This window comes from Lipomyces arxii, assembly GCF_038497795.1.
Source record: "Lipomyces arxii strain Phaff 12-163 unplaced genomic scaffold V1512scaffold_1, whole genome shotgun sequence".
Taxonomy (NCBI): Eukaryota; Fungi; Ascomycota; class Lipomycetes; order Lipomycetales; family Lipomycetaceae; genus Lipomyces; species Lipomyces arxii.
This window is the reverse complement of record NW_027117700.1, coordinates 976,512-1,004,244: the sequence shown is the minus strand read 5'-3', so window position 1 is coordinate 1,004,244 and position 27,733 is coordinate 976,512. Positions and strand designations below refer to the sequence as shown.

At 45.4% G+C, this 27,733-nt stretch overlaps 15 protein-coding genes across 15 annotated transcripts; 9 read left to right on the top strand and 6 right to left on the bottom strand.

Annotated features, from left to right (window-relative positions):
* Positions 1-396: 396 nt before the first annotated feature.
* On the top strand, positions 397-1,142 carry V1512DRAFT_15055 (Tim10/DDP family zinc finger-domain-containing protein). Its single transcript, XM_066913042.1, has 4 exons — positions 397-436; positions 490-782; positions 829-897; positions 943-1,142. Exons 2-4 carry the CDS (start codon positions 600-602, stop codon positions 1,036-1,038), a joined length of 348 nt encoding a protein of 115 aa, XP_066774394.1. The 5' UTR covers positions 397-436; positions 490-599; the 3' UTR covers positions 1,039-1,142.
* On the top strand, positions 1,126-2,710 carry V1512DRAFT_256779 (WD40-repeat-containing domain protein). The gene is made up of 5 exons (XM_066915091.1): positions 1,126-1,467; positions 1,512-1,596; positions 1,641-1,940; positions 1,988-2,018; positions 2,069-2,710. Exons 1-5 carry the CDS (start codon positions 1,246-1,248, stop codon positions 2,622-2,624), a joined length of 1,194 nt encoding a protein of 397 aa, XP_066774393.1. The 5' UTR covers positions 1,126-1,245; the 3' UTR covers positions 2,625-2,710.
* V1512DRAFT_273506 (mRNA capping enzyme, catalytic domain-containing protein) lies at positions 2,661-4,331 on the bottom strand. Its single transcript, XM_066917731.1, has 2 exons — positions 3,820-4,331; positions 2,661-3,770 (listed from the first exon to the last, which is right to left on the bottom strand). Exons 1-2 carry the CDS (start codon positions 3,987-3,989, stop codon positions 2,717-2,719), a joined length of 1,224 nt encoding a protein of 407 aa, XP_066774392.1. The 5' UTR covers positions 3,990-4,331; the 3' UTR covers positions 2,661-2,716.
* On the top strand, positions 4,237-5,384 carry V1512DRAFT_256776 (coiled-coil domain-containing protein 55-domain containing protein). Its single transcript, XM_066915090.1, has 2 exons — positions 4,237-4,877; positions 4,925-5,384. The coding sequence occupies exons 1-2, from the start codon at positions 4,286-4,288 to the stop codon at positions 5,095-5,097; spliced, it is 765 nt and encodes a 254-aa protein (XP_066774391.1). The 5' UTR covers positions 4,237-4,285; the 3' UTR covers positions 5,098-5,384.
* Positions 5,006-6,542, bottom strand: V1512DRAFT_256774 (uncharacterized protein). The gene is made up of 2 exons (XM_066915089.1): positions 5,395-6,542; positions 5,006-5,340 (listed from the first exon to the last, which is right to left on the bottom strand). The coding sequence occupies exons 1-2, from the start codon at positions 6,096-6,098 to the stop codon at positions 5,172-5,174; spliced, it is 873 nt and encodes a 290-aa protein (XP_066774390.1). The 5' UTR covers positions 6,099-6,542; the 3' UTR covers positions 5,006-5,171.
* A 2,285-nt stretch (positions 6,543-8,827) lies between these two features.
* On the top strand, positions 8,828-10,650 carry V1512DRAFT_269230 (major facilitator superfamily domain-containing protein; the record flags this gene model as incomplete). The annotated part of the gene is made up of 2 exons (XM_066917565.1): positions 8,828-9,886; positions 9,937-10,650. The coding sequence occupies 2 exons, from the start codon at positions 8,828-8,830 to the stop codon at positions 10,648-10,650; spliced, it is 1,773 nt and encodes a 590-aa protein (XP_066774389.1).
* Positions 10,651-11,500: 850 nt separating this feature from the next.
* V1512DRAFT_201522 (alpha/beta hydrolase fold-domain-containing protein) lies at positions 11,501-12,636 on the bottom strand (the record flags this gene model as incomplete). Its single annotated transcript, XM_066913220.1, has 3 exons — positions 11,501-11,910; positions 11,961-11,995; positions 12,044-12,636. 3 exons carry the CDS (start codon positions 12,634-12,636, stop codon positions 11,501-11,503), a joined length of 1,038 nt encoding a protein of 345 aa, XP_066774388.1.
* Positions 12,637-13,046: 410 nt separating this feature from the next.
* V1512DRAFT_256765 (uncharacterized protein) lies at positions 13,047-17,449 on the top strand. The gene is given in 5 exon segments (XM_066915088.1): positions 13,047-13,162; positions 13,214-13,685; positions 13,732-15,476; positions 15,534-16,708; positions 16,727-17,449. The coding sequence occupies 5 exon segments, from the start codon at positions 13,147-13,149 to the stop codon at positions 17,315-17,317; spliced, it is 3,999 nt and encodes a 1,332-aa protein (XP_066774387.1). The 5' UTR covers positions 13,047-13,146; the 3' UTR covers positions 17,318-17,449.
* V1512DRAFT_256764 (tRNA methyltransferase complex GCD14 subunit-domain-containing protein) lies at positions 17,371-18,689 on the bottom strand. The gene has a single exon (XM_066915087.1). It carries the CDS (start codon positions 18,680-18,682, stop codon positions 17,447-17,449), a length of 1,236 nt encoding a protein of 411 aa, XP_066774386.1. The 5' UTR covers positions 18,683-18,689; the 3' UTR covers positions 17,371-17,446.
* A 276-nt stretch (positions 18,690-18,965) lies between these two features.
* On the top strand, positions 18,966-21,138 carry V1512DRAFT_200111 (uncharacterized protein; the record flags this gene model as incomplete). Its single annotated transcript, XM_066913177.1, has 2 exons — positions 18,966-20,732; positions 20,782-21,138. The coding sequence occupies 2 exons, from the start codon at positions 18,966-18,968 to the stop codon at positions 21,136-21,138; spliced, it is 2,124 nt and encodes a 707-aa protein (XP_066774385.1).
* A 431-nt stretch (positions 21,139-21,569) lies between these two features.
* On the top strand, positions 21,570-22,957 carry V1512DRAFT_256761 (60Kd inner membrane protein-domain-containing protein). The gene is made up of 2 exons (XM_066915086.1): positions 21,570-21,725; positions 21,770-22,957. The coding sequence occupies exons 1-2, from the start codon at positions 21,666-21,668 to the stop codon at positions 22,874-22,876; spliced, it is 1,167 nt and encodes a 388-aa protein (XP_066774384.1). The 5' UTR covers positions 21,570-21,665; the 3' UTR covers positions 22,877-22,957.
* Positions 22,882-23,546, bottom strand: V1512DRAFT_256759 (outer membrane protein TOM13-domain-containing protein). The gene is made up of 2 exons (XM_066915085.1): positions 23,113-23,546; positions 22,882-23,062 (listed from the first exon to the last, which is right to left on the bottom strand). The coding sequence occupies exons 1-2, from the start codon at positions 23,467-23,469 to the stop codon at positions 22,934-22,936; spliced, it is 486 nt and encodes a 161-aa protein (XP_066774383.1). The 5' UTR covers positions 23,470-23,546; the 3' UTR covers positions 22,882-22,933.
* An 88-nt stretch (positions 23,547-23,634) lies between these two features.
* On the top strand, positions 23,635-24,687 carry V1512DRAFT_256758 (uncharacterized protein). The gene is made up of 2 exons (XM_066915084.1): positions 23,635-24,083; positions 24,135-24,687. Exons 1-2 carry the CDS (start codon positions 23,699-23,701, stop codon positions 24,584-24,586), a joined length of 837 nt encoding a protein of 278 aa, XP_066774382.1. The 5' UTR covers positions 23,635-23,698; the 3' UTR covers positions 24,587-24,687.
* Positions 24,594-26,018, bottom strand: V1512DRAFT_256757 (mitochondrial import inner membrane translocase subunit Tim54). The gene has a single exon (XM_066915083.1). It carries the CDS (start codon positions 25,928-25,930, stop codon positions 24,713-24,715), a length of 1,218 nt encoding a protein of 405 aa, XP_066774381.1. The 5' UTR covers positions 25,931-26,018; the 3' UTR covers positions 24,594-24,712.
* Positions 26,019-26,173: 155 nt separating this feature from the next.
* V1512DRAFT_256756 (SKIP/SNW domain-containing protein) lies at positions 26,174-27,712 on the top strand. Its single transcript, XM_066915082.1, has one exon. The coding sequence runs from the start codon at positions 26,216-26,218 to the stop codon at positions 27,569-27,571; it is 1,356 nt and encodes a 451-aa protein (XP_066774380.1). The 5' UTR covers positions 26,174-26,215; the 3' UTR covers positions 27,572-27,712.
* The last annotated feature ends 21 nt before the right edge of the window (positions 27,713-27,733 follow it).

The following is a 27,733-nucleotide window of genomic DNA, read 5'->3' as shown; positions in this document are numbered from 1 at the left end:
TGCAGCTTATATTGATGTGTATGGCATATATGTGTAGTAATTGTGAGCTTAGCTATAATAAGGTTGAGTGCCTGCATTAGCTGCTTCGTGTCCGACACCTTTCCAGTCAGTGCATACGTGAATATATATACATTAATGCTGCTATTTAATGTTATTTACTTTAGTATCATGAATGATTTTAATAGTATTAATTACTTATATGCTTCGGAACACTTAAATATCATTGTCAAGTCAATTCAAACTTGATTAGACACTTTCGGACATTTTTATTGACGTTTGTGGTACCGAATCAAGAACGGTAACACGTGCGTGGGGTGAAGATAATATAAGTCAATGCTGTTCGTTTCTGCTGTAAATGATTTTGCAGTTATCTTTTACTTATTTGAAGCAAAATATTAGGTGCAGATGGTTACTATAACGTTTAATTCCTATCATCGTTGGTTGAATGATAATCTTAAAGTACAAGCGACATCTTTTAACCGCCATTAGGTTTAAAACAATACCCTTACATTTGTATCTAGTACAGACCCCTTTGCTGACAGTTAAACTACGTCAAGTAGAACCAATATTCAAGATACAGATATATTAAGCATTTGGCTATGGCATTTTCACTATTTGGTGGTAACAAGAGTGATTCCAGCACTCCACCGACTCCTTCTGAGTTCGTTGCAGACAACAATGACTTGGTCTCATCGAGCCCCGATGTCGCCGCTTTAAAGCAGAAGATCCGGACCCAGATCAGTCAAGAGATGGCACTTGCCAATGCGAACGAGCTTATTAATGTGTGTTGAGTAATTAGTGTAGTGAATATGCGCTGATTGGAGCTAGAAAATTGCGTCAAACTGTTATGAAAAGTGTATCGTCACTGCCGGTCCTTCATTGACTGCTGGAGATCAGGTACGGTGTCAAATCGTATAATCAAATTTCACGCACTAATTACAGAAATGCTTGGATATGTGTACGGAGAAATACTTTCACGCTTGGAATCTAATTTCTCGTCTTTATACCACTCGGTTGCAGCAGGAGAGAAAGAACTGAGTAGATGTATAGCTTTGTATATATATATATATATCATAAAATCCACTTATTGTACATAATAATTTAATACATTTCAATGGCAGTACAATCAGTGTATGAAGTGCTCATACGTGCAATATAGACGATGGAAGGATCCTATTCAAATCTCATCAATTTAACTGCGCCAAATAAACGCAACGTACTATCCCACTGAGTACGACGTATGATATGTCGCCATTAACAACCACAATTCCTTTATTCTCTATTCAATCGACGTATTTAGACGTCATTGCCGATGTCAAGTCTGGACTGAGTCAGAAGGATCAGTTTTGGATATACGGACTCACTAAAAACAGAACTTTGGACGGATCAGTCGACGTCTACCGCTCCGGATCAGACGTTATTTTGCGAGGATTAGCCGGGTTTGATGTTCGTGGATTCACAGATAAAGTCAGTTAAACGTGTTTTTTTTTTCAAACCTCTTACACTGTCAGTCGTCTTTAAAGGTTGCTTGTCCAACTTTGAATGTTCAAGATGTCGTTGTGCAATCTCAGAAATACAGCGTCACCACTAATACAAGTATGCAATAAACCATAAGCCGTTGGCATATAATAATGAGCTAGAAATTGAAACTTTTGATATTTCCCCCCACGCAGAACTGTACGTGACAGGCGGTCCAAACGGTGAGGTCACAGTCAGTTCTTTGACGGACCATGGCGCATTCACGAGGACCATGCAAGGTCACTTGACATATGTCACGAAAGTACTTTTTTTCCCTTCTGGTCAAGTAGTGCTAAGTGCTGGTGGTGATATGCAAATTAAAATTTGGAGTGCAGCCGACGGATCGAACCCGAGAACGTTCTTAGGACACAAACGCGTGGTCATTGATTTAGCTATCGTTGGCCGGGGGCGAAATTTTTTGTGTGAGTGGTTTTTGAAAGACTTGAATACGGTTACTGACCATATTTAGCGGCTTCGAAAGATGGTACAGTCAAATTATGGTAAAAAGAAATTTGTTTCATCTTGATTCGCATTAGCTGACTTGTCACAGGGAATGTGGAACAGGTGATCTTGTGTACACGTACTCAAACTCAGCGGACACTGTATTAGTGCCAACTGCAATTTCTGTTTCAAAAAGATTCGACGGACTCTCGGTCGCGCCGTTGTCTGCGCTCGAGTTCGAGACGGACGACAAGTTTGTAGCCATTGGCTACGACAATGGCGACATTGCTTTACGAGGATTATCGTCTAAAGATCTACTAGCAACGGTTCCAACTTCAACAATTGGGAGCTCGGTGACGTCTCTTGAAGTCGTCGACGACAGGATTTTCGTCGCAAGAGATAGCTCGGCTGAGATATGGGATATAAGATCACTAACGACGCCAGTTGAGACTATTCAACTGCCGTCTCCAATTCTCGGTTTGTCCGCAAGCTCTGCAAGTTCTGTAGCATTCGCAACCAAAAACGGCTCGCCATTCGTGCTGGACAACGGAGCAGTCTCGTACTATGCTGCAGGGTTTGACGACTGCACGGTAGCCGGCTTGCAATTTCGTGGACAAGCTGGGCTATTTGTCGCTAGCAGAGATGGCATCATTAAAAGGTACTAGCTGTCCAAAGATCTGTAAATCATTTTAAGCGGCGTTTTGTTTTGCAGCATAATATTTATTGTAATATACATCCATACTTTACACAATCAATCCTATTCCGTCAGTTTGCGCTTCTCACCCGGCCGCTCATGATTCCCCGTATTCAAGCCATCGTTAACCCGCCTTTCGCGATCTCGCTCGCGCGCACGATGCAATTCTTCTTGCTGCTTGATCCGTCGCTTCCAAGCTTCTCGAATCTTGAGGTGAGCGTCAAGTAATTCCTCTTTCGTCACGCCGTCCTTGACCGACTCAACGACCTTCTCGGCCACAGATACATGGTTTGGCGAAGGCTTGTCATCTCTGAATCGCAAATACCGCCACATATTCTTTTCTTTGTCCATAACACACTCTACAACTCTCTCGTCCAGTGGCTCGTTGACGGCTTTCAACTTTTCCCATTCTTCCGGCTCGAGATAAAGCTCCCCAAACGGCTTAAACGTGTTTCTGTCAATCATGACTGATAGTATTGTTGCCGGTTGTGCATCGTAATCAATGTATGTGTCCGACTCGTCGTCGGGATTTGTATAAATCGGAAAATGCAGTTTTAGTCTGAAATCAATTGAGTTCTCCTCCGCTGGCTTCCACTTCAGAATTTTCTCGTCTGTGCCAAAAATGTATGGCGTCGTTCTCGAAGTGAAGATAAGACCGTCGCTGCCATGCTTCAGATTTGGAATAATTTCGTTCCATAGCTTTGGCAGCGCATACGAGAACTGCATGTCTTTGAAATCGATCAAAAACGGAAAGTACTCGACTTCTTGTGGGAATGACTTGCAAAGCGCTTCATATGGCTTATATACTAGCTCTCTGAAATATCCCAAACGTTTGTCTAATGTTCGCTCAGTCAGGAGTTTACCGTCAATCACCAACGAGTCAAACACAAGATATCGCATAATTGTCTTGCCATTTCCCATATCATCTAACACCAACTCACCGTCTACTAAACAATCGACGTGATATCTTGATACATCTTCTACCAATGGGAAATGCATGCCCTGTACATAATAAAAATCATTCTTCCGGTCTATCAAATACGTTGCCTCTGCGTCGTTTTCTCGAGAAAGATACATCAAACATCGAATTCCGTCTGATTTCTCGCAAACAAAGTAACTAATTAGTCAGTACAATTGCCAAGTTCCAAGTACAGCTTCACACATACTCATCTGCCTCTAGATTCTCCACGATGTGTCTACTCAAAAACGACACTGGCTGCGCGCCTGGAAACGAAGTACTGTGTCTGTGAAGTAGCCGCGCGACCTCAAGTCTTAGTCCCTCAGCATATTGTGGTGGAACCCGCACGCCGGGAATGGTTGGCGTTGTTCCTGGCATATATAGCCTAGCTGTCACTGAATGCTGATATAACTAATGTCGATCTGAAGAGAAACGATTAGCGTATTTCTGACAACAACAACACTGATTAAATTCTGAATTAGTGGCCCATCAAACCCCTGAGCCAGTCTTGAGACGTGCTGAACTGGGAGTCAGCGATTGTGTGGGTTGTTACGTGTGTTGAACGCGGTCGTGATCTTCCTCTGTGCCGCACTCGGAAATTTTATTTGAGCTCATCGCATTAAAAACGTAAACAGATCGCCCACGGCCATTTTTCTCCGCAAAAATAGCTAAAAATGTCAAATGCACCAAAATTCGGAGGGTTAAAAATACAAAAGAAACACGATCTAAGTGAGAAAGAGAGAAAGCCGACACAGGACAGAAAACGGTCGATTTTCTATGATCCGCTAGAAGACGATGATGAGAATGCAACGGATCAGATTACCTCACTGGCAGGCGAGCAGAGGCTGAAACTGCCGAATCGAAATACGTCCACTGATAATCCGCGTAATAGAATCAATACCGACATCGTGGCCCAGTCCATTCGCAATTCGTACGTCAGTTCGACATTGGAAGTTGAGGACCCTTCAATCTACGCGTACGATGAAGTTTACGATACGATGAAATCCGCCGAGCAGAAAGTTCGTGCTGAGCTTACTGGGGATGGAGAGAAGAATCAAGATCGCAAGTCAAAGTACATTTCGACGCTGCAGGACTCCATGAAAACCCGGACCCAAGACAGATTGATGGCAAGAGATAGACTCAACAAGCGAGAACGCGAGGATGAAGGCGATGAGTTTGCTGGTGCTTTAGTGTTTGAGTCTGCCGCGTTTAAGAAACAAAAAGCAGAGATTGAAGCTTTGAAAAAGGAAGAAGAAAAAAGAGAAGGTGAGATATACTGTTGTGCTTTATGGTCCGATTCTAATGTGAAGTAGAAGCGGAACAGAGACGCAAAAAGGGTGGACTTTCTTCAATTTACCAGAAAGTTCTCTCTCAAAGCGAAAACACTCACGACGCGCAAGTCAGGGCAGCAGCTGCCGCTGCTTCGACCTCTAAGCTTTCTGCCTCACCTAAAACAGAGCCTGTGTCGCCAAGAAAGGAAACATGAATTACTACGACATTAATGAGACGGCGAAATCCTGTATTTTGTATCGATTCAAATCATCACTGCCAGTGATGTGCTTACTTCTTCTCGATAAATGGTAGGCCAGCTTTCTTTCTCATCACACCATAGATCGAAGCTATATCACCACTCGCGCCTAGCTCTTCTTTCACGGCGGCAAGGTTTTGTGCCGCAATTTCTGTTATGGGCATGGTGGTGCCGGAAGCCTTAGCAAGGCTCAGAGCGTGTCTACTTAGATTAGCATAACTAATACAGATTATTCATAAAGTCGCAAAGACACACCTAGCATCTTTGGCAGCCAAGTCGACACCAAAAAGTGGTTCCTCACGGACATAATCTCCGGTCGTAAGGCGTTTGCTATACGGCAAGTATGGTGAAGCTCCAAACAACGCAGTGATGAATTTTTCAAAATTCTCGGTTCCAAGCCCAGACTTCTCAGCCAAAACGTGGCCTTCGGACAAAGCCTCGACCATACCCAAAATGATGGTGTTGCCAGTAACCTTAAGAATCAAGGCCTTACCGACATCAGGATCATCGGACAAGTCAATGACGAGTCGACCCATGACACCCTGTAAGTACGGGCTAATCTTTTCAATCCCAGCCTTGGATCCGGCAACAACAAACACCAACGCGCCAGCAATAGCTGCAGCAGGTGCACCAAAAACCGGCGCAGCGACAAACACGGCTCCAGCTTCCTTGGTCATCTTTTCCAGCTCGCGGGTGGTGTCGGGGTGGATCGTGCTACACTCGGCAAAGATCTTGCCTTTAACACCGCCAGGGATCTTTAGAGCTGCTTCGTAAACGCTTTTGATAGCTTCGTCATTGCTAAGACACGAGAAGACAATGTCGGCCTTGGAAATTGCCTCCTCGAGCGATGCAGCAACATGCACCTTCAAGTCGCCCAGAGCCTCTGCGCGCTTGGGCGAGCGGTTCCAGACAATAAGTGGAGAATCAAGATTTCCCTTGTTAGCCAAGTTCAAGACCATACCCTGTTCAATTGACTTGTTAGCACCTAAACCTAGCAAGGTCAAACCACTCTGTAATCATGGCATAACGTAGCAACAAGTACTAACCCGGCCCATGTTTCCCAATCCCAAGTACGCGATTTGAACCATTTTGTCTTTTTTTTCTTGTGAAGGCTTGTATGTAGAATATGTAGCTGGCGAATTGGAAAAAGTGCAGCGAGAAGAAGTCGAAATCAAGCGCGGATAGACAGTGCAAGATGATGTCAAGAATCTACAATTTCTCGGAACGGTCTGCAAAGTACCAGGGTAAGGTTTTAAGATTGCGGATCTTTGATTTTGAAATTCCGACCGCAACCAGTTCCGCAACGCAGATGGGAATGTAGCCATATTATTACGATAGTCTGTGTCTTAAAGCTGTTGTTGTGAATTGACTGGCTGTCCAGTGGCCGTTTCCGACAAAAGGGCTGTGGTTGTGATTGAGGGTCCATGTTTGAGGCGCGGTCACTTTGTCCAGTCAATAATTCCTATTTTTTTTTTGCAATATTTTGTTCAATTTACCCAAAAAATGATTTATTCTACAATCAGATTTGTGAATTATGTGTGTGATAGCAATTGCGTAGTCTTTAACCTAAATGATTCCTTGAAGGTTGAATGTTTCTCAAAGTTATCTATTGATAGTTCACTTGCATTCAATCTGGACGGCGCAATAACTAATAACCACGAAACAAACAAATATGTCATACTTTGATACCCAACAGTTACTTGATATTTTTGGTACTTTGGTTCCAGTCGCAACAGCTTTTGGGACGCAATTCATCCTAACGCTTCTCTATTCTGCCTACTTCGTCATGAATAATAACGATTGATTAATACAACTATCTGTTAAAATAATAAGAACTAGTTACAGATAGTAACTGCGTCGGTCACGTTTTTGTAATTCACAGTCGCTCCGAGTTTGTTGGACTAAAGTTGTCACGCTAAGCACAAAGCCTGTTTGAAGAACCAACACTTATAAGACCTCACTAAATTCAAACCCACTCAACAACGTTAACAAAAAACCAACCTTCGCTGGCTAAACAAGAGATGCAAACTTACAAATGAATGCATTCGAACCTATACAGAGAGAGCTAAAAAAAACCAGGGGTTCAAGTAAGTTTGAGATAGATGTGCGGCGCAGCCCCTGAATAGCTTATCTGTTCTGTTAAGGCTTCTATTGCATTTGAAATTTTTACGGCGATGTAAGGGGTTCTATGGCTAACGATAACTTATATTAATTTTACGTTTTAACGCTTGACAATTCTAATGTGGGCTATTTTAAAGTAACTTATATAGACATTGTGTCGCATAAGACAAATGCATCCGTTGAGTAACCCAAACCCTGTCATAAGTCCATCTTCAAATTAAAAATGCATTTCAAGATGGATTATCACCGCCGCACAGGCGCACAGCCCACAGTTTCTTATTGCGACTGTTCTCGCTTTAGGATGGCCAAAAGCTATATAATATGATGCACAATGAGTAGACTTCAATGACACTATTGTAAATTGGATTAAAGCATGTTACATGTATGGACGAAGATATACACTCTACAGCTTGACTGCGACATCTAAGACTTGATTTTCAATAGAAGTTCTAGTCGGCTTTGACTAATCTACTTTAGTTTTACTAGGTAGAAAATAGCAGCTCGATGCAATTGTATAAATACTACGTAAATATATACTGCAATAACTGCTCTGATGCTGACATAAAGTCAAAAGGCTGCCTTGATGACTTGGCATTAGAATTTTGTATGCCTGACTGAACTGTTACCGGAAAAAGTTATCGTAATTTAGCAGATAAATAACTAGCACGGGATCTTTTGAACTGATTGGAACTTCGTATTGAAGGGGAAACAACTGAAGTAGACTTATTTAAAGAGGTCAGTGAAGAGCCATCATCGCTGGACAGAGTATGCGGGCGTATCGTGCGTGATGTGCACTTTGCACAATACTTCTGTCAAAATATACATTATTACTCACTTGAACATTATTTTAGTGACAGTTGCGCAGTATATCACGCAATCTATGATGAAGTTACAGCACACTGCCAGTGAGTACACTCGGGTTTACCGGCGGTGTGTAAAATAGAGATAAATTTGCATGGCTTGTGCGTGTATATTGAAAACGGTACCAGCACTCCAACTAAACTTAAAGGGAACAATTTGAGTTTTCTAGTTTGAAGCGGTTCTTGCCGGCACCGTGATTCCGTTGTTTAGCGCGATAGATATGATAGACTATCGTACTTTAACCGGGTAATCTTCTCCGGCTCACTTTCTTACTCTCTTTTATTCTGGTTCACGACAATTTAAGAAAGTTATCTTTCAGCATTAAATTTGCTCTTAGCTACGGCAATAATCCTTATTATCGCCTTTGAAGCTTAAATTATACCCTTTGAAAGCCCATAATTTATTTTAGTCTATAGTACTCAGTCGAGACTGTATTTATAAATTACAACAATACAGTCTTTGTGACGTCTCAGTCCGGTAAATTTTTGCGCGGCTTGCATTGTTGGCAAATAGCAAGGTGACTAATTCAATTTATAGACCCAACTTCACGTTTTGTGCAGTTACATAGCTTCATAACGCAATGGCAAGCAATCACCAGGATAGCGGGTCAAGAGATCCTTTGGTCGGAGACGAACCGGACCCTATTATCCCAATAGCATATGACACGCGACCAACTCGCGGAACACTAAATTTAAACCCGGCAGAAATGAACGAACCTGCGTCAGATACAGACAACGACTCGTTAGCTATTGAGCTGGAGACCGACGTCGACACTGAGGACGAAGACTTTTTGCCCGGAATAATGAACCGCAGACAGAAGACACCTCTGATCACCGAAAATGCGATTGAAGAGGAGTATGACATGTCGAAACTTCCTGCAGACTACATCAGTCCTCTGTCCCCAAACTGGAAACCAACCCTGCGACTGCGGCTTGTTCAACTTGTGACATGCGCCAACGTTTTCCTTATGGGTTGGGACTCTAGTTGCACTGCGTCGACATATGCAATCATTGGTTCGGAGTTTCATGCGGCAAACAATGTCGGCTGGATTAGTACATCTTATCTAATCACTTCTACTGCGTTTCAACCTTTATATGGCCGTTTCTCTGACATTGTCGGTCGTCGTGCATGTTTCTTGTGTGCTATTATCATATTCTTCATTGGAACACTTGGCTGCTCGGTTGCAACTTCATTGTTCACGCTCTCACTTGCCCGTGCCGTCGCAGGCGTTGGTGGTGGTGGCTTGACCACTTTGGGAACGATTATCTTGTCTGACATGGTTCCGTTCAGACTTCGTGGAATTTACCAATCTGCTATAAATTTCTGCTGGGGTTTTGGTAGTATTACTGGCGCTTCAACTGCTGGTTTGATTGCAGACAATTTTGGATGGAGATACGTATTCCGATGCCAATTGCCTATTTTCTTGGTTTCCGTCATCGTTGGCTACAACTACATCTTTGACCCGCCATTCACTGGTTTGAGCTCGCAGAAGCACATTCGCAACATTGATTTTGGCGGCAGTGTGACTCTTGTTTTGGGTCTTGCGAGTTTGCTCTCGTGCCTGAACATGGGCGGCAACGAGTACGCTTGGACCGACAACAAGGTTATTGGATTTGGTGTTGCTGCCATCGTTCTGCTTTCGCTCTTTGTTTTTATTGAAGGTAGGATTGCAGTCATGCCTGTCCTTCCCCTTCGTATTCTACAAGGTAGACTGCCTGTCAGCAGTTTGCTTTGTACCTTCTTTACCGGCCTTGCAAACAATGGAGTAAGTTATCATTTGTATTCTTGATTTAGTACCAATCTAACTTAATGTAGCAACTTTTTATGCTGCCATTGTATTTCCAGGCCGTGAACTTGGATCCTGCCTCGGTTGCAGGAACTCGATTGATTGTGCCCTCTTTGGTCGGTATTGTTGGCTCGATCATTGCAGGTGTTATCATGTCAAGATGGGGTCATCTCGCCAAGCTCATGAAGGTTGGATGTTTGATTATGCTGTTTGGTTGTTACCTCGTGACCACATTTGGTCCGCAGACTCCGGTCTGGCACTATGTTGCTTACCTCATGCCGACTCAATTTGGAAACGCACTTTTGATGCCTGCCGTGCTGTTCAGTATGCTTGCTCATTTCTCGCGTGTTGATCACGCTGTCGCTACTGGATGCTGCTACCTGATTCGCTCCATCGGTCTTGTTCTCGGTGTCGCTGTGTCAAACGCCATTAACCAAAACTCATTGACCAAGATCTTGCCAGAATTGTTGGCAGAGACTTCAGACCCAGAAGGTCTTAGCGATTTGGTCATCCACTCTGTTACCGCGATCAAGACGCTTCCGATTGATATTCGAGACATTGTGATTTTGGGATACACTATGTCATTGCGCAGATGCTTTTACGCAACAGTTTTAACCTGTGGATGCGGCTTCCTCGCTTCATTGTTTTGCAACTCGACAAAGCTCCACAGAAAGGAGGACGACGATGTTGATGACGAAGCCGAGAACAACGAGCCATTGGACATGGAAGAAGAATTCGTTTAAAGTCATTCATGTGACAAAACGAAGTACATTCTGTACATAAAGACTTTTAATGCTGTGTTTACGTCGACACACTTCTCTGGCATTCTGAAAATGCGTTTGCTTAAATTTTACGTTTGAATTCCGCATTTCACTTTTCCATAGAAATTGGCTTGTTTTGCATATAGAGTATATTATTGGATTAATTCTTTTTTTTTTTTTTTGGTTTTGAAATTTACTGGAACTTGCATTGTGATGAGTACAAATTAGATGTTGCATATAACGCATTAACAATACATAAATTCAATTTATTACTTCGTTCAGTTTCTGTTAATATCTATTTGTTTAAGAAAGGTTGGATTGGAGTATACCGTTGATTTCCACTATCCGGTCATCCATCTTCTTTCGCAGTTCGGCGTATGTCAAAGCCGGAATCTCTCGATCCAAAGGCCGTTCTTCACCCTTGATGCTGACAGTCACAGATTTGGATTCAAATTTCGGTACCGGCTCCTCATTTGACGCTGAAGTCCTTTGTGCAACGAGACAAGAGTCAATAAATAACGCGATTTCTGCAAAGCTTTTGGCGACCGAAGGATGCGACTTTCCAAATATGTGGAACACATGTGGCATTTTCTCATGATAATATACAGATGTAGCATTCCCAGCTTCTTTGTAAAACTTGGAAAATAAAACTAATACAGTCAGCAGTCGAAACAATAAACACTCAAAACTGACTTCCTGAGTCCCCAAGACGTTCCTCAGATATGACAAGCAAAAGTGGACATGCCCCCTTCCAGCTCGGCGTCGTGATTGGAGATGCCAGAGGATGTATGATAGCGTCGTTCTCAGCATAATGCTAGCACTAATGTCAGTTTCACTGTATGCTCTTAACAGAAGTCTCACTAACCCAGTATCTCTTGTTTTCAGCTGGCCAAGACGGGCTGGGCTTGAAATTGGGATAAAAATTTGCTTCTGGGATATAGTCAAACTGCGCCAGCTCCTTTGAGCTCTCGGAAGGTAGGCATCTGCTCTGATCAACCCAAGGCGAGATTGTCACTATTCCAGCCGGAACATGCATCCGCTTTGCTTGGTCGTCGCTGTATAAAATCACTTCGAGCATAGATAGGACGAGACAGCCGCCGGACGAGTCGCCGGCAAAAAACACATGATTTGCAGGAACGTGTTGTGTTTCGAGGACATACAAGTAACTGACGAGCATATCGGTCAATGCACTGGGAAGTGGATTCTGCGGAGAAAGACGGTAATCGATAGACAAAATATTGACTGCGCAATGTTAGCCTACAGTGTGACAATAATATCAGGACACTATATACCCTTTGTACTCTCCGCGAACTGTCCAGTAATAAATCTAAACACGTCAGTATAGTCACAGTTCTTCTGCTATTGTAAGCTATACCTATGGGCTTCAGCAGATCCCAAATAGTGTGCACCTCCATGAGCGTATATTATGACCACATCATTTTCTCCACATATGAAATCAGCTCTTTTCTCTTTCTGCGACGAAACAATCCACTCTGCTGGCACCTCGACAATTTCTGGGTCGGGAATGGTTGGCCCAGGCATTCCAACGTCCTTTGTAAGCTTGTCTTTAGCAGTTATAATAGCATGTGAAAGAAATTCACAATCACTGTCGGTGGGTTTAGGAATGTATAGCGGAAGTATATCTAGCCCTTTAAACTCGACAGGCATCCCTTTCTTCGACGCCATTTGTAATTCCTCTATCGTCTTGCCGCTTCCAGACATGTACTTCCGTACCATAGATACAATCAAATGCGAGCGCAGGTCCCAACCATGAGCTGCATTTCTGAGAGACGCAGCATGCATTACAGCTTCGTATGTCAAGTATGGCATCATTTTTAATAGCGGCATTGCATCCTTCAAAGACGGCGTTCTGTCTACTGGACGTCTGACAGGGGTTCCATCTTCTGGAACTTCAGTAGCGACCTCGGCTGCTACTTGCGCAGGTAGTTTTGGGTCCTCGACGCTCATTTGGTACGAATTAATTCAAACCAGATGTGCAGAGGTCTGTGGTAGACTAAAGTCAAACTGCAGTTATCTTTATAGAACAATTTTATGCTTGAATGCACCTCGGTCTTGACGGATGAGTTTTCACACGATGATCGATCGACCCACAAAGTACTTCACGACCCCTGAATATGGTAGATAAACTTTATTGGTTATCACGAACATTGAAATATACGAACGGCCTCAATGCTGAAGAATCACAGTGAGCTCCTTTATAGGTAAAAAAAAAAAATTTATAGCCAATAACAGTAAACAATATTTTTTTTACATCTATTGATATATTGCAGCCATTAGACGGGCCAAATCGTATTTTATTGGTGGTCTCATAGTAAAAAAAATCAGGATTAGGGTATTACATACGTCAACCCACGAGGTCTCGGTGTAATAGTTGCCAGTTCTAGTTTTATCAATTGTGTTCTCGCAATCGGTATATTTAAGTGAAAAGTAGTTTAGTCAATTATATAGCTTGTCACTATGCATGACGTCGCAAGTATGTACTATCCGCAAATGTATTTTAACCGGTTTACTGACATTGAGGCAGCTCATTCATTTCTCTCACAGATTCCGCTGATTGTGTCGCCATATATTAAGCTTCCGCAACCAGTCGCACTTCCACTCAACTATGCGCAATTACCTAGAAGTCTTCCTCCGTCATCGGCTCCAATGTTTGCCGAAGTCAAAGCCATTCTTGCGTCATGTGAGGATCAGCAGTGGGAACTAGTGGAGCAACAGCGCATAGCTAAGGAGAAGGTCGCGAATTGGGAAAACAATGTTTCGTACCAGCATACAATGGAACAACGCAGTATTGCACCTGGATATTTAGATACAAATGTGCACATGCTGGAGCCTGGCCATGCTGGCTTCCCTGCATATGGAGTGTCTCAGAGCGGATCTCCCCAACCGCCAGTAACTACTTCTTCTGCACCAGTAACACAGTCAAGCACAAGTTCCGATATGTCGTCATTACCTCCATATAGTGCGCCTAATCAATACAATGCTCCGGTGGCCTATAAGTAAGCGCTTCTGCTTAAATCACGTCTTTGATAACTGATTATTTAGTTCCATTTTAGCAGTTACTTCACCTGCTCCCAGTACAGGGGGTTACAGCACGCCTGTAGCTCAACCGTACGATGCTCTTCCAGTTCCCACTTCAATGCCACCGTTGTCTCACACAACGTCATATCACACTGAGGTATCTACTCCCGCATACAATTCGACATCTTACTCCGCTACTCCAGTAGCTGCACCTATTCATCAGCCACCGCCAATGAGCCGACATACATCTGGTGCTTCGATTCGATCCGGTTCTCCATCTCCTCCTGGCCCTCCTTTGCCGCCTAAGCCGCCATTGGACTTGACAAACCGACCTTTGAGATTGTCAAGCATGCGCATGCCACTTGTTTCCGAATTCCCATGGTCAACTACTGCCGCTTTCGCAGCTCATGCTTTCTCGGGTAATAACTCGTTCGGAAATTCATCTGGTGATGTGTCAGATACTTCAGATCTCTATAAAATGCCGGCTTCCTTCAGACGGTCATCCCTTCCTCGATTGGAATCTTACCACAGGGACAGTGGATACTACTCTCTTGATGCCAAACTCAGTGATTATCTTGGCACTCCGTCTGGTTTGGGCGCTTCTGACTACAACCGTCCCTCATACGGGACTGCTACGCGTTCCAACTACTCATTGCCTACTTTGGAAGAATCTACACTATCTAGGCCGGACCCCTTAAAGAGTATGAGTTTAATTGATTTCGACGATGAGGAACCTGTGCCAACAACGCCTGTTCCAGCTGCGCCGTCGTTGGCTGCACCTATCACAAACTCATTCAGCGTTCCGGGGACTATGTCGTCCACGTCATTGTTCTCATCAACCATTGCAGAAGGAGACGAACATGCCGACCCCTATGCAGCGGCAGCCAGTCGTTTGAACTTCTCGTCTAGTTATCTTGATAACAGCCGTGACACCGCTGAGCACGCGAGCACTGACAACGTTGCTGGTGACGTAGCTCGTAATGCCAATGGTGAAGACAGTGACGACGACGAAGATTTCTCATTTTTGACACGAAAGATGCCATCATCTTCTTTGCTTCCAAACTCCGATGAAATCAATACCCCTGTTGAAGAGAACGAGATTGATTACACTGCGGCGCCAGGAGGACCAGAAGACGACAACAAACCGGCAACTACCGAAAATGCTGAGCCAGAAAAGACGGCCGGAGATGATGATATTGATGAGATGCTTCGGCAACTACAGGAAGAAATTGACAATGAAGAGAAGAATGCAGCACGTGCCAAACGAGAAGCTAGACGGAAGGCCTTAGAAGCAGCAGAAGCAGCAGAGGCGGCTAAAAATGAAGCAGAGCCCGGCAAGCAGCCAGCTGAGACCACTGACGAACAAGCTACCGTTGAAACAGAAGCTGCTACAGCTACAGATGCTACAGATGCTGAAGTGCCACAGGAGGTTTCTGGTAAACCGGTTTCGACTGATGTTCAGGATAAAGAAGTTGTAGGTAACGCTATAGAGCCTGCTTCAGATGTTGATATTGCGACTGAGCAGTCTGAACGGCCTACAAGTGAGTCAACAGTGCCTGCGGCAGATAACACGCAAGACCCAGAAGACGGATTGGCAAAAATTGATCTTAAAGCTACCGAATTTTATGTTCACGGGGATGGGTCGTCTGTAGTTGATCCGTCGACCGAATACTACGCAGAAGCTACAGAAGCATCCGAAGCTGGAAAATCAACTGAGGCTGTTGAAAAGGAAGCAGTAGTGGAGGAGCAACTGTCGCCGACTGAATTGAGTAAGGAGTTCCGCGTTGATTATGATGATACCAAGCACGATGCTAAGCAGGATATAGAGCTCAATGATTTACCGGACCAGCCAGAAGATGAGGCACTTGGCCGACCAGCAATGGTTTCCGTCATACCGACTGAGCTTGATCCGCTTGGCCAGCACTACATTTCTGCTATCGAACGTGAGCCTCGCCGAATGGAACCGACTCGACGAAGTCATGTGCCGCAAGCCGATTCATTCGATCCACCGGAGGTAGCACCGGAGCCTGAAACAAAGCCTGCGCCTGCCGAAGACGTAGTCGAAGAAACATCAGAAGGGTTGGAAGAGGAGGCTCTTATGTCTGCCGACGATGGTACAACGAAGTCTGTGGAAGTGGCTCCTGTTGAAGAAGACACACGTTCTGATGGCCAGCGCGAGGAAGCGATGGACGAATCTGCCAAAGTTGCAATGGAATGGGGTGCCAATGAGTGGGATGATGTGAGGCCGGCAAATCAGTATACGTATCAGCCGGTTCTCGATCATAGCTACGAGCCCGCACAGGATGCCCCTGCATACGTGACTGCGGAAGAAGTTGAGCAGTCTGATTTTCAAGATTCCGAAGAACTGGCTCAGTCTCAGCCAGAGGAGTTGGACGACAAAGATATTGAGACCGCGCTTACTGAGCCTGAAGCTGAACCAATTGTAGAAGAGCATGTAGATGCAGAGACCCTCGGGGCCACTACCGGCGTCGACCAAATGTCTGAAGGCGCCGAGACGCTGTCAGAGGTCTTGTCGGAATTGATACCCATTGACGAACCTGGAGTTGCGAAGGCGGCAGGAGAATTGGATGCTGTGGAGGAATCATTGGACGCGGAGGCCGAGGTTAAAGAAGCTCACGATTCTGATGTCCCTGCCGATGTTGAGCATGTTGAAGATGGGACTGAACAGGAGCTAGCCCGCGACCCTGAAAAGGATGGGTCAGTTGGTTCTGAAGCCGTTGAGTTAACTGGAGCTTCAAATGATGTTGAAGATATTGCTGAAGATGAACAACTGGAGGAAAAGCTTAAGACCTCTTCTCTATCTCGGCCAGAAATATCTGCAGATGCGGAGTTAGCAGTAGAGCCAGAGCCAGAGCCAGAGCCAGAGCCAGAGCCAGAGCCAGAGCCAGAGCCAGAGCCAGAGCCAGAGCCAGAGCCAGAGTCAGAGCCAGAGCCAGAGCCAGAGCCAGAGTCAGAGCCAGAGCCAGAGTCAGAGCCAGAGCCAGAGCCAGAACCAGAGCCAGAGCCAGAAGTGGAAGCTGGTCTTGAGGGAAAAGTTGAGCCCGAGGTAGAATTTGAAGCGGATAGTGAACCTGAGGTTGAAGCTGATGCACAGTCCGATGCTGGTCTGACGACGGAGGACGAGTCTGACGTGAAAGCTGCAATAGAGACTGGTGCTGAGTCTGAGGTTGACGTCGACGATGATGGAGAGACTGAGCCCAATTCAGAGTTTGGATTTGAGGTTACGGCCGGACCAGAAGGCGATGTCGAGGCCGAGGCTGAGTCGGAGGCGTCTTCCGAGGTAGAGCAAGACGCTGAATTAGCGGTGGCATCAGAGGATGTTAAAACAGAGTTGACAGAGCCCTTTGTCGAGCGAGTGGTTGATACCACAGTGGCAACTTCCGACTCAGCTGAAGTTCTTCACACTGCAACCACTGCTGAACAAGATGCCGATTCTGATTCTGAAGGTTCTCAGGAGGCAGTCAGTCAAGATGAGACCGATTCCGACAAGGACATTGTGTTTGTTGAGCACAGCCAAAGTGTTCTCGAGGAAACGGCCAAAGTGAATGGTGATCTTGCGCGTGGTTCGGATGAAGCGGAGAATCTGTGACGGGTAGTGAGAGATCCGACGAGGAAGCTGGGGAAGAAAACGGCGAAGTTGTACATAGTTAGAATTTTGTCATTTTTTTAATTGGCATATACAAAATGTTTATTTAATTACATTCTATTTACAGCTCTTTTACTCGCTTGCTGTGGTCGGCTGCTCCATAACTGGCGGTAAAAATGCAAATGTCAAGTAGGAAGTATGAGTTTTGAGCTCGAGCTCCACTTTAGACAATTCTTTCCATTCGTATCCATCTTCTCCTTCGTGAACTCGTTTCCCCTTCCCCCAAGGATTGTATTCTGCAGCCAGAAATGGTTTTTCAGGAATGTGTGGCAGTACAGGTTCTTGGAGTGAGTCAAAGTTTTGAGATGGTGGAGCCGTCGATTCACTGCCACTGGTTGGATCATCTGTCAGTGCAGAACTTGCTTCGGACTTTATTCTTTCATATTCTTCCTTTTTGCGGTTATTTCGCTTTTTTAGGCCCTCAATTCTGCGGCGCTTAATATCGCGTAACCTCGCAATCGCATCTTCAGGCCGTCTAACCATTTCCTTTCTTGCCTCCCATCGCTTGCAGCTAACCTCGACCATTTCAATGTCTTGCCAACCTGTTTTCTGTAATGCTTCAATCGTACGCTGAACTTGTTCCATGCAAGGCGAGAAGCAGCATATTCTTGTAATTTTCTTTCTAGTAACGACACCGTCCAAGTGAGGGATTGCAAGCCATGGCGCAGGTAAGTCCAGAAACACAGCAGATGCGTCCAGGACCTCGTCGCAGTCGGGCTTGAAGCCATTTGTACACACGTCTCCATGCGAGCACTTCACGACATCAGCGAGACCATGCTCTTCAATCTCTTTCTTTGCCATCTCGTAACGAGGTTCATGAAACTCAAACGTCCAAACTCGACCGGTCGTGTTGACAGTTCGTGCTAACGCATGTGTGAAGCTTGCACTACCAGTTCCGGCTTCAATAATTCTACTACCAGGACGTATCCGTAGTCGCTGAACAATATAGCTTGCGTCTGGAGTATATACGATTTGAGTCCGATGTGGAAGAGACATGCTCCAAAGCTCCGGAGTTGGATGTAGAAGATGTATAAAGCCTGCTTGAGTAGACGATGACGATGGCAACTGTTTGCCATAGCGTGCATTTATCATGTCATCGTGTTGAAATGAACCAAACCGTGTATGAAGAGCAGATCCGGCCTCAGGGCGTAATGGCTTTGTGTTATCTCTTGTAAGCCATGCGAGTACGAGTGCGCCCTCTTCTATGGGTCTCTGAAACCGTAAAAACGGTGACAGCTCTTTCACGGCCTCAACCTCTTGAGCAACAGCTGTTTCTGCTGCTGGCTCCATATCCACGTAGGAAGACATCTGTGTGTTGATATTTTATCTCTCGAGCATAAAAATTCAGGGGCAAAAAATTTCTGTGTTGCCCTAACCCCATACGTGTCTCTCTCGAACTACGAGGCTAGGATGTGTATTCAAGCCACAGTGATCAGCCACGGATTTTCGTCAGACGTAAAGACGATCCGAGTCGTCAAAGATCAAAGGACAGGGTCGAGGCACCCCGCCGAGCACATTTCACACGTAATTATACCCCTCCACACGAGGACTTCTATGCTCAATGGGTTTATCAGGTGAGATTACTGAGACTATGCAGCCGCTTGTATTTGATCCAGCCAGTGCGGCAGAGGTCTTGCGTACTACAACCTTCCCGCGGTCTGGTGAGCCCAACGACCCTAAACTGATGTCATACATCGAGAGAACGGTCATGACCTGGCAATTGCGTGGAAGAGACAGATTACAAGCTACTTCAATTTCTGAATTTCTGTATAAGGCCGTCACAAAGACATATCATTCACATGTCATCTTTCGGTGTCTTATGAAAGTACTGCCTGCAGTAGGGAATTACGTCGATGCAGAACGTGCCCTCGAAGTTTATTTGGATTTAGCAGAAAAGGGTCGAATTAGATCACAGAAAGGGTCTGCATTTGTTGATTCTGACGATGCCATAACGACGGTTGAGACAGCGGCGGATGGCGTTCAATTGATAGTGCAATACACCCGAGATGCAGCAAAAGCAAAATCAAAAGCAGAGGTGTTGAGAGGCTGGATTGTGATTGCGACTGCTTCGAAAGACGCAGAGGAAAGTTCTAAGGCCGTTTATACTGTACCAGACGAAGCGTCAGCAAGAATATTGAATAAGGCTTGGACCGCTGTCGGATCTGCATATGTACTCGCAGCGCGCGCGTCTCTTAACAACGGGGAGCGGAAGACAGATGCCAATATGGCCAAAGAGTCGTTTGAGACGGCTATTTCGTTTTACTCTAATAATGCCGAGACACATTACGAGTATTCGTTGCTGCTAGCTGAATTCTTCCGTGATTTACCAGCTGCAGAGGATTCTTGCCGTCGCTCACTACAGATAAATCCGACTCACATAGGATCAGCACATGTTTTGGCTTTGTCACTATCTGCACGAGAAAAGTATGACGAGGCACGTGAAGTATGTCTAGCCGTTGTGAATGACACGTTGGGCGAGCAGCGAAGAAGGGTTTCATTAGCAGATAAACGTGCTATTGTGCAAGTGCGGATGACGGAAGTAGCACTAATAGAAGCTTCTGCCGGTGTCCAATCCGCTCTAGAAGCAGTGTCTGACAGTTTGTTTAATGTTTACAATGACTTATTTACGTGGGATGATGATACAGTGGAGTCTCAGATCCATGAAGCTTCGACATCGGCTATGGCGTTTCCCGTGTCACCAGAAAAATCGACAGAGCGAATCAAGAAGCGGAACGATATCGTGCCTGCCATTTCGGTTCCTGATATTGCCTTGAATGAAGGTGCTCAAGACGAAGATTTTGGCGACGACCAGGACGACGATGACTACGATGCCTTGGGAGATAGTCAAGACTTCAAGGTTAGCCCATCACCGAAGTCGCCAGCACCTGGACCAGCAAGGCGGTGGACGACATCAGCAGAGAAATTGATTTTGGACAAGATTCCGCAAGATCTGGTCACAAACACAGCAAATATTCCCGCAGCTATGCTGGCCGATCTACGACTTTCGTCGCCACGACCGCGTGGCTTGCTCTCAAAGAAGAACTTGATACTGCCACGATCAATACGGCGAAGATTATCAGATGCTTCGATGAAGTCCAAAAAATCGACAAAATCAGCGTTAGTTCCGATAACTGCGGCCAGTATAATTGAAAAGAACAAAGGGGGGGCAAACAGGGTTTTAAGAAACAGTATTAGTGTTGACGATGCCGAGCTGAGAGCAATCAGCATGCAATGCCTTCGTGAGATTTGGCTGGTACTTGCCGGTCTGTTCAGGCGGAGTGAGCGTTGGACAGAATGTGCCACTGCAATTGCTGAGGCTACAAAGTTGGGTGTGGCACGAGAGGACACGTTTTCTGAGGTGAGTGCACTGTGGATATTTTATTATCGCCATGAGCTCACAAACTTAGCGAGGATTTTTAATGCAAGCCCAAGGACGCATTCCTGAAGCTCTGGAAGCTTTTGAGTCTGCTCTTACTGTCTCTATAGACTACGTCCCAGCAATAATTGGTATATCTGCCATCTTGGTAAATCTTTCTGCGGATGCACAACCTGTTGCTCGCGACCGTGCATTTGTACTGCTTGAGACTACTACGAAGCTGGAAGGCTGGGATTCATCTGAGGCATGGATGCTACTAGGTGATGTTTATGATTCTATTGGTAGTACGGAGTTGGTACGAGAAGCCTGGTGGAGGGCCGCAGAGTTAGAAGAGACCAGACCTGTTCGAAGATTTAGTGCTGCATGGATATGGGACGCAGCGCAGTAAAGTGAGAAGAATTGAAAAAACTGTGTAGTTATATGTTTGATACAATGAGTAGTATATAGTGAGATGTTTTGTGTTTAAAAAGCATTTTGCATGTGTTTTGTCTGTATGCTAGTTAAAGAAACTCTTTCAGATGTTTGTCCCAAATGCAATCTGGTATATGAGTGAGCAGCAGTAGACAGGCCAGTGAAAAAGCTGACATATGGAAAAAGTAGAAGTGATGGTATCAAAAAATCAGTTAGAATATCCAGGCTGCTAATATGACCTTCGACCCCAAGTGCCGAAGCAAATGGCACTTTGGTGCGCTGGACAGAACGGCAGCAGACACGACTTGCGTTTGAAGTCAAGTGTATCATAGAAGAGTGAGAACTGTGACCGTTAAAGTCGTGCGGCTCACATACACTAGACATATAATTCGCTAGCACTTACTGATATGCTGTAAACGTCTAAACATTGAGAAGAAATTAAACAATTTGGTGTGTGCGAAGGAAACTTCCGATAGACGGTAGTTCACAGAAAAGCTTTAAAGAATGGCCAGTCTGATAAGGAAACGGTCATTCATGCTGAGAATCATAACGACTGGCCGAGGAGTGAGTAATTTATTTTCTGTCAATTGTAGTCGCTTATTGTATAGTTTGCTTCATTGCGACAGCTCTCGACTCTACAGCCAACGCAGTCTACTTTGTTTCGACATGAAGCACTGCAGCCATTGATCTACGCGACTAGACGGAACAATTCTACTGCGCCCAGCTCGGCAACTCAGGCAATTGTTGACCCTACCACTATTCAGACCGTGACGGATACGATTGCGACCACACATCAGATTGGATACTTTGAGTCAGTTGGGCTTGCACAGACTTGGGTCTGGCCTAGTCACATTGCGGAGCATATACTGGAGTATACCCATGCATATACTGGTTTGCCTTGGTGGGCTGTCATTGTCATAGTCGGAGCAGCGGGACGTTTGATGTTGTTACCATTTACATTCAAAGGTAATGTCATGAATATGCGAATGAAAGAAATCAAGCCAGAGACAGAGTTACTGCAAAAAGCCATGAAAGCTGCTACAACAGGCCCGCAAAGAGCTCAAGTTGCGCTTCGACGAAAAAAACTCATGAAACTTCACAACATTAACACGCCAGTCATGTTTATGTCCGGTCTGATTCAACTCCCGGTTGCGTACGGCATGTTTGTAGGTGTGTCTGATATGGTTAAAGTTCCAGTTGACGGCATGACCATTGAAGGACTGCTGTGGTTTCAGGATCTGACAATTCCGGATCCGTACCTTGGGCTCAGTGTGCTTGCCGCCGTGAGCACGTACTGCGGTGTCAGATTTACCGAGACGGCCGCGGCTCCTGGATACTTGAAGAACGCAATGATGTACGGTGGCACCATTGGTGTGATGTTCATGGGATTGTGGTACAATGCTGCCAGTGTGCTTTACATTCTCACTACCAGTACTGTTGCGTTTGCAGTTTCAATGTTTATGCGGACCAGAGCGTACCGCAAACTAATGAATATTTCTGAATCTGAGTACATTAGATCTAAAGCGCTGGGTTCAGTTCCTAGCTCAGGCACTTCATCATTCAAAGAAATGTGGAACTCGGCCAAAAAAGAAGCTAAAGAGAAGTCGGAACGAGAGTCACCAAAACCGAAGAATGGTACGTTTAAGTCTTCTGCTTCACTTGTGCCAATCAAGCTGAAGGCGCAATCAAAGCCAAGAAGGAAAAATCAAAGCTAGGAAATCTGATTTGTATAGAACTTGTTAATTTTTGTACATAGTATAATACATGGTGACTCAATGCCATTCGCCTACATCCTTACCGCTTACTGCTGTTTTCTTATGTTGTAGAACATGTTCAGAATCAATCTCTGGCTGTCTACGCCGTTCAACTTGTCGTTCAATGTTTCGTCGTATTGGGTGGACCTAAATCTAATTAATATAAACGTTGCCAAACCTGACATTGTTGACCTCACCTCTGCTCCGAAATATCCCCATCGGATACCTATTTCGTTTGCTAGAATCTCACCAAATCCAAGCATCATTCCGTTGATAAATGGCATCATTAAATTAATGGCGCTGAACTTGAACAGTCTCCAGAGCGTTCCACCGGCATACCGCAGCGTAATTCCAGGCTCAGATATTCTGGATCCAAAAGAATTCACTGACTGTCGGTCGTCTTCACTTCCAGCTTCAACTGACTCGTCGTCTGACTCTGACGATGATCCCGAATCTACAGGAACTACTGGGTGGTCTGACTCGAACTCCAGTAGCGCAGCTTCAAGCGCAAGTACTTCCCGTTCGTCCTTCTCAATCTGTTCCGCTGTGGACATGTTTCTTTTTAATCAAAGTCCACTCAAAGTCTGTATCGCGTACGAAATGTCATAGTTGTTCTACTTGTAGGTCCGTGTTTTTCAGCACGTATACGTAATTTAAAGAATGAGCCGCACAAGAATGGTTAAGGGCTGCTTTGGACGAGAGCAACTTACCTGTTGGCAATTCTTAATAAGGCTATAATACCGAGTTGTCAGAGTGCGGGATCGAGTGGATTTGATTACGAAAATGGATCCGGCTTCAGGATCGGAGCTATCAACGCCGCCTCCGGGTTCAGATGATGGAGAACTACAAGCACCTCCGTCTCCCAGCGGCTACTCTTCTGCCATCTCGTCAGACACACTGGGCTCGGTGCCGGGTTCGCCTGGGATGAATGATGACAATATTGATCAGGTTACACAGTGCAGATGGGAGGATTGTTTTTTGGAGTGTGGAAATATGGACAGCTTGGTGACGCATATCCACGATGAACATGTTGGCAATAGACGGCCGAAGTATACGTGTGAATGGCAAGAGTGTCCACGTCGAGGACTAGGTCAGACGTCGCGATTTGCTTTGGTTGCTCATATGCGAAGTCACACGGGCGAGAAACCGTTCTATTGCAGCGTACCAGGTAGATCACTATTAATTCTGCTACTTGATGAAGTAGGGCTAATCTGAGTAGAATGTGACCGAAGCTTTACTAGATCAGACGCGCTCGCAAAACACATGCGAACAGTTCACGAGACTGATGGTATGCGGCTATCTGAGCTTCAGTCGAGGTCTCAAAGTGGCGACCAACAGAGCTTAGGCGGTGCAGCCTATGCGGCATATACAGAACTTCTACAACGGCAAAAGAAAGAAGCCAGGCTAAAACGGACGGGGAGTGAAGCTTTGGACGGATATGCTAGTGATGACGAGTACGATTCAGACGAAAGATCTCGACCTCCACGTGAACTCTCACGATATTTGAAACGAAAATTGATATGGGCGGCTGAAATGAGACGGCAACTCGAGAAGGAGTTGAATGCTGTCAATCATATCAAGCGGGAACTATGGGTCAGCAAGGAACTTTTACTTGAAAAGGTCATTACGAAGGAACTTGGCGAGGAAGAGGCCGCGAAAGTTGTACACTAGAATTCTGTTGTTTGGAGTTTTGTCTTTGTACAAGGATCTTTAATAGACTATTTTGATCCGTTTGGGATAATACTATATACAATGCGATACTGATAGATGCCACAGGCTACTACACAGTAACAATTACTATTCTGCGTCGATGACTTCCGTGATTTGTGATGATGTCGTGGCGTTCCTTTCATCTGCCTGTAATTCGTAAACTCTCAAACGTTGTGCGATTCTCTCGTCAACGACTAAGGGCTGCATCCACTCTGATCCCTTCTCCAGCGCAGTCTGTTTCCACTTTCCCGGCCACTCGGCCTCTTCTTCGTCTCCCATCGGCAAATCAATCAGTGGTATAAATGGACGAGTCTGGCTCAGAGCAGCTGCCGCAGTTTGCCTGCCGCATTTTTCCGCAATTTCACGTCGTCGAAAAAACCGATACGTTCTGATTGGTGTATGCCGGAATCCAAGAATGTGCTGGTGCGGTATGTACACAATAGGAGTCAGTTGTGAGATTGCAGCAAGTTCGGGCGGTGTGGGTGCAGATGCGTAGTCAGACTGTAGAATGTACGGTTTTGGAATTGGAGCTTTCTTCTCCTCCTTTTTGTCGTCGTCATTCGCTCCATCAGCACCCGGTGGAGCTGTCTCGGTAACAGTGCCAGAGTCCGCTGCTTGACCAGCCTGTACCGCAGCTTCAACTGTTTTGTCTGTGCTCTCTAGTATACTCGTTGTCTCGGTGGCTGGAGCGTCGGTAATGGTCGGAACTGCAGCGGCAACAGGTGGGTCTAATGGGCCCAGCCAGCCTTCGTTCAAACCATGTAAATACTCTTTGTATGCCCCTCTTCCAACACAGACTACGCCACCTTCCGGATCTCGCTTCAAACCTTGCATCACAGCGTCTAACATCTCGTTATCAGAAGAAGTGTCGCCTCGTCTTTGCTTCCGGATCTGCTCTGCAACGCGATATCGAATTTCACCTTGTCGAGTTTCCTCCACCACATCCCAATCAATTGCAGCCGCGGTCAAGATGGGTTTGACATATTGCGTAAAATACTCCTTAGTGATGTCGAGATGGTCACCAGGCGGTGGAGCAAGGTAGACTGTGACTTTTCGAGGCAGCTCATCTGGCTTAAGTGGCTCGTTCGCAAGAAACGAGACGCGATCTTTCCATTTTTGACGGTTCTCGCGGCGACGTTTCCGATCGTAGTAAATCAAGCCTGATATTCCAAAAACAGCACCCAAAAAAATTGACATGTTTCGACCGGGCAGTCGAAGACGCGGAATTCCCATGGCCTCCAGAGCCGGATTCCGGGGTGGTTGTTTTGGTGGATGTGGCGGCGGCGGGGGTACTTCAGATGTCATTACGACTAAATTTTATATTTGGTTGATAGCGACGAATAGCCTGCTCAGCAATAGTTTATTGACTTTCAATGTAAAGAATATGCTTGCTGTAGACCAAAATTTTCCTCGGTTAAGACTTTGCGCGGCTTCAAAACCAAGCCCCTGAATACTTATAATATTAAGGGTTTGGTGTTAATTAAGCCTAACCCTGATAATAATTGCGTTTGTGTATGTCGCATTTTGTATACAGTTACACTACTACGCCTTCAAATATCAACACATTTGATTGCATTTGTTACGAACATAATGGCAAGCACAGAAATGGAGACAGCAACTGCTGATATAGCTGTATCAACCCAAAATACTGAACTGGCCTTGAGGGCGTTCATAGTTCCTCCTTATGGACAAAGGCAGAACTTCAAACCAACAAGTTTAGAGGATTTTGGCAATGGAGGCGCATTTCCAGAGATCAATATTAAGCAGTATCCGTTGGATATGGGGCGTAAGAAGCAGGGCAAATCTAATGCGCTTGCTATTCAGGTCGATGCGGAAGGGAAAGTCAAGTATGACGCGATTGCAAGACAAGGGCAGGCGAAGAATCGCATTGTTCAGACTTCGTTTTCAGATCTGATTCCGCTTCGTCAACGGGCAAATATTGGTGAGATCAATTTGGCGAGACCGTCACAAGAAGAAGTCGCAGAAACTACTGCAAAAACTAAAGCCGCTTTTGATTTGATTTTGACGGGGAAGGCAAATGCAGCAAATGTGAAGCATATCGCAAATAGCAAGTTGAATGAGCCGACATATGTGCGGTATACACCTAGCAATATGATGGGAGAGCATGGAGATATTGAACACAAGCAGAGAATCATCAAGATGGTCGATCTACCAGAGGATCCTATGGCCCCACCAAAATTTAGACATACCAAAGTCCCAAGAGGGCCACCGTCACCACCTGCTCCACTTCTACGGTCACCACCAAGAAAGCTTACAGCGAAAGATTATGAGGATTTTAACATCCCACCCAGTGTGTCAAAATGGAAAAACGCTAAAGGTTACACTATAGCGTTGGATAAGCGTTTAGCTGCTGAAGGGCGAGGATTGGAAGAAGTCACTATTAACGACAACTTCGCCAAATTGTCGGAAGCACTATATGCAGCTGACAGACATTCACGAGAGGAGGTGCGACAGAGAGCGATGTTACAACAAAAGATTGCAGATCAAGAAAAGGAAGCAAAGGAAGAACATTTGCGAGAGTTAGCAAGGAAAGTGCGCGAAGAGCGGATGATCGACAGAAGATCATCCAGACGAAGGAGCGCATCTCCAATAGCGCGGCGGTCGTACTCACGAAGTCCCATACGGTCACGATCGCCATCGTACACAAGGTCACCAACTCGATCTGATCGCTCATATTCTCGAACACCTTCGCGCTCGCCAGTACGTAACCGATCTCCACTCCGGCGGTCTTATTCTCGGTCGCCATCACGCTCAAGATCATATTCCCGGACACCTTCTCGTTCACGGTCACGCTCAGGGTCGTATGACTCTCGGCGCTCTTACTCGCGTTCGCCTACTCGGTCGTACTCAAGTTCACGGTCTCGGTCGTACTCAAGTTCACGGTCTCAGTCAACGTCAAGAACACCACCTCCGCGCCGAAGGTGATTTATGTATAGTTAAATTGTATTCAAAATATAGAGAGAAAAAGTATGTTCTTGTAGAGTTTCTTGATAATAGGGAAAATAGATGGATTGGGAAATATCGTCACGTGCTGATAATCAATTTGCCGCATCAGCTCGAGCTCACACGTATACTCTTATCGGTGAA

Bases quoted from the DNA above. Each gene is read 5' to 3' on its own strand.
- V1512DRAFT_15055 (XM_066913042.1), top strand. From the start codon at position 600: ATGGCATTTTCACTATTTGGTGGTAACAAGAGTGATTCCAGCACTCCA. The intron at 783-828 runs GTGTGTTGAGTA...GATTGGAGCTAG, and splicing joins ATGCGAACGAGCTTATTAAT to AAAATTGCGTCAAACTGTTA. The intron at 898-942 runs GTACGGTGTCAA...CACTAATTACAG, and splicing joins CATTGACTGCTGGAGATCAG to AAATGCTTGGATATGTGTAC.
- V1512DRAFT_256779 (XM_066915091.1), top strand. From the start codon at position 1,246: ATGTCGCCATTAACAACCACAATTCCTTTATTCTCTATTCAATCGACG. The intron at 1,468-1,511 runs GTCAGTTAAACG...TTACACTGTCAG, and splicing joins TTCGTGGATTCACAGATAAA to TCGTCTTTAAAGGTTGCTTG. The intron at 1,597-1,640 runs GTATGCAATAAA...ATAATGAGCTAG, and splicing joins CAGCGTCACCACTAATACAA to AAATTGAAACTTTTGATATT.
- V1512DRAFT_273506 (XM_066917731.1), bottom strand. From the start codon at position 3,989: ATGCCAGGAACAACGCCAACCATTCCCGGCGTGCGGGTTCCACCACAA. The intron at 3,771-3,819 runs GTATGTGTGAAG...CTGACTAATTAG, and splicing joins GAGAATCTAGAGGCAGATGA to TTACTTTGTTTGCGAGAAAT.
- V1512DRAFT_256776 (XM_066915090.1), top strand. From the start codon at position 4,286: ATGTCAAATGCACCAAAATTCGGAGGGTTAAAAATACAAAAGAAACAC. The intron at 4,878-4,924 runs GTGAGATATACT...AATGTGAAGTAG, and splicing joins GGAAGAAGAAAAAAGAGAAG to AAGCGGAACAGAGACGCAAA.
- V1512DRAFT_256774 (XM_066915089.1), bottom strand. From the start codon at position 6,098: ATGGTCTTGAACTTGGCTAACAAGGGAAATCTTGATTCTCCACTTATT. The intron at 5,341-5,394 runs GTGTGTCTTTGC...TAATCTAAGTAG, and splicing joins TTGGCTGCCAAAGATGCTAG to ACACGCTCTGAGCCTTGCTA.
- V1512DRAFT_256765 (XM_066915088.1), top strand. The intron at 13,686-13,731 runs GTAAGCGCTTCT...CTGATTATTTAG, and splicing joins AATGCTCCGGTGGCCTATAA to TTCCATTTTAGCAGTTACTT. The intron at 15,477-15,533 runs GTAAGGAGTTCC...AGCAGGATATAG, and splicing joins ACTGTCGCCGACTGAATTGA to AGCTCAATGATTTACCGGAC.
- V1512DRAFT_256764 (XM_066915087.1), bottom strand. From the start codon at position 18,682: ATGTCTTCCTACGTGGATATGGAGCCAGCAGCAGAAACAGCTGTTGCT.
- V1512DRAFT_256761 (XM_066915086.1), top strand. From the start codon at position 21,666: ATGGCCAGTCTGATAAGGAAACGGTCATTCATGCTGAGAATCATAACG. The intron at 21,726-21,769 runs GTGAGTAATTTA...CTTATTGTATAG, and splicing joins TCATAACGACTGGCCGAGGA to TTTGCTTCATTGCGACAGCT.
- V1512DRAFT_256759 (XM_066915085.1), bottom strand. From the start codon at position 23,469: ATGTCCACAGCGGAACAGATTGAGAAGGACGAACGGGAAGTACTTGCG. The intron at 23,063-23,112 runs GTGAGGTCAACA...AATTAGATTTAG, and splicing joins GGGGATATTTCGGAGCAGAG to GTCCACCCAATACGACGAAA.
- V1512DRAFT_256758 (XM_066915084.1), top strand. From the start codon at position 23,699: ATGGATCCGGCTTCAGGATCGGAGCTATCAACGCCGCCTCCGGGTTCA. The intron at 24,084-24,134 runs GTAGATCACTAT...TAATCTGAGTAG, and splicing joins GTTCTATTGCAGCGTACCAG to AATGTGACCGAAGCTTTACT.
- V1512DRAFT_256757 (XM_066915083.1), bottom strand. From the start codon at position 25,930: ATGACATCTGAAGTACCCCCGCCGCCGCCACATCCACCAAAACAACCA.
- V1512DRAFT_256756 (XM_066915082.1), top strand. From the start codon at position 26,216: ATGGCAAGCACAGAAATGGAGACAGCAACTGCTGATATAGCTGTATCA.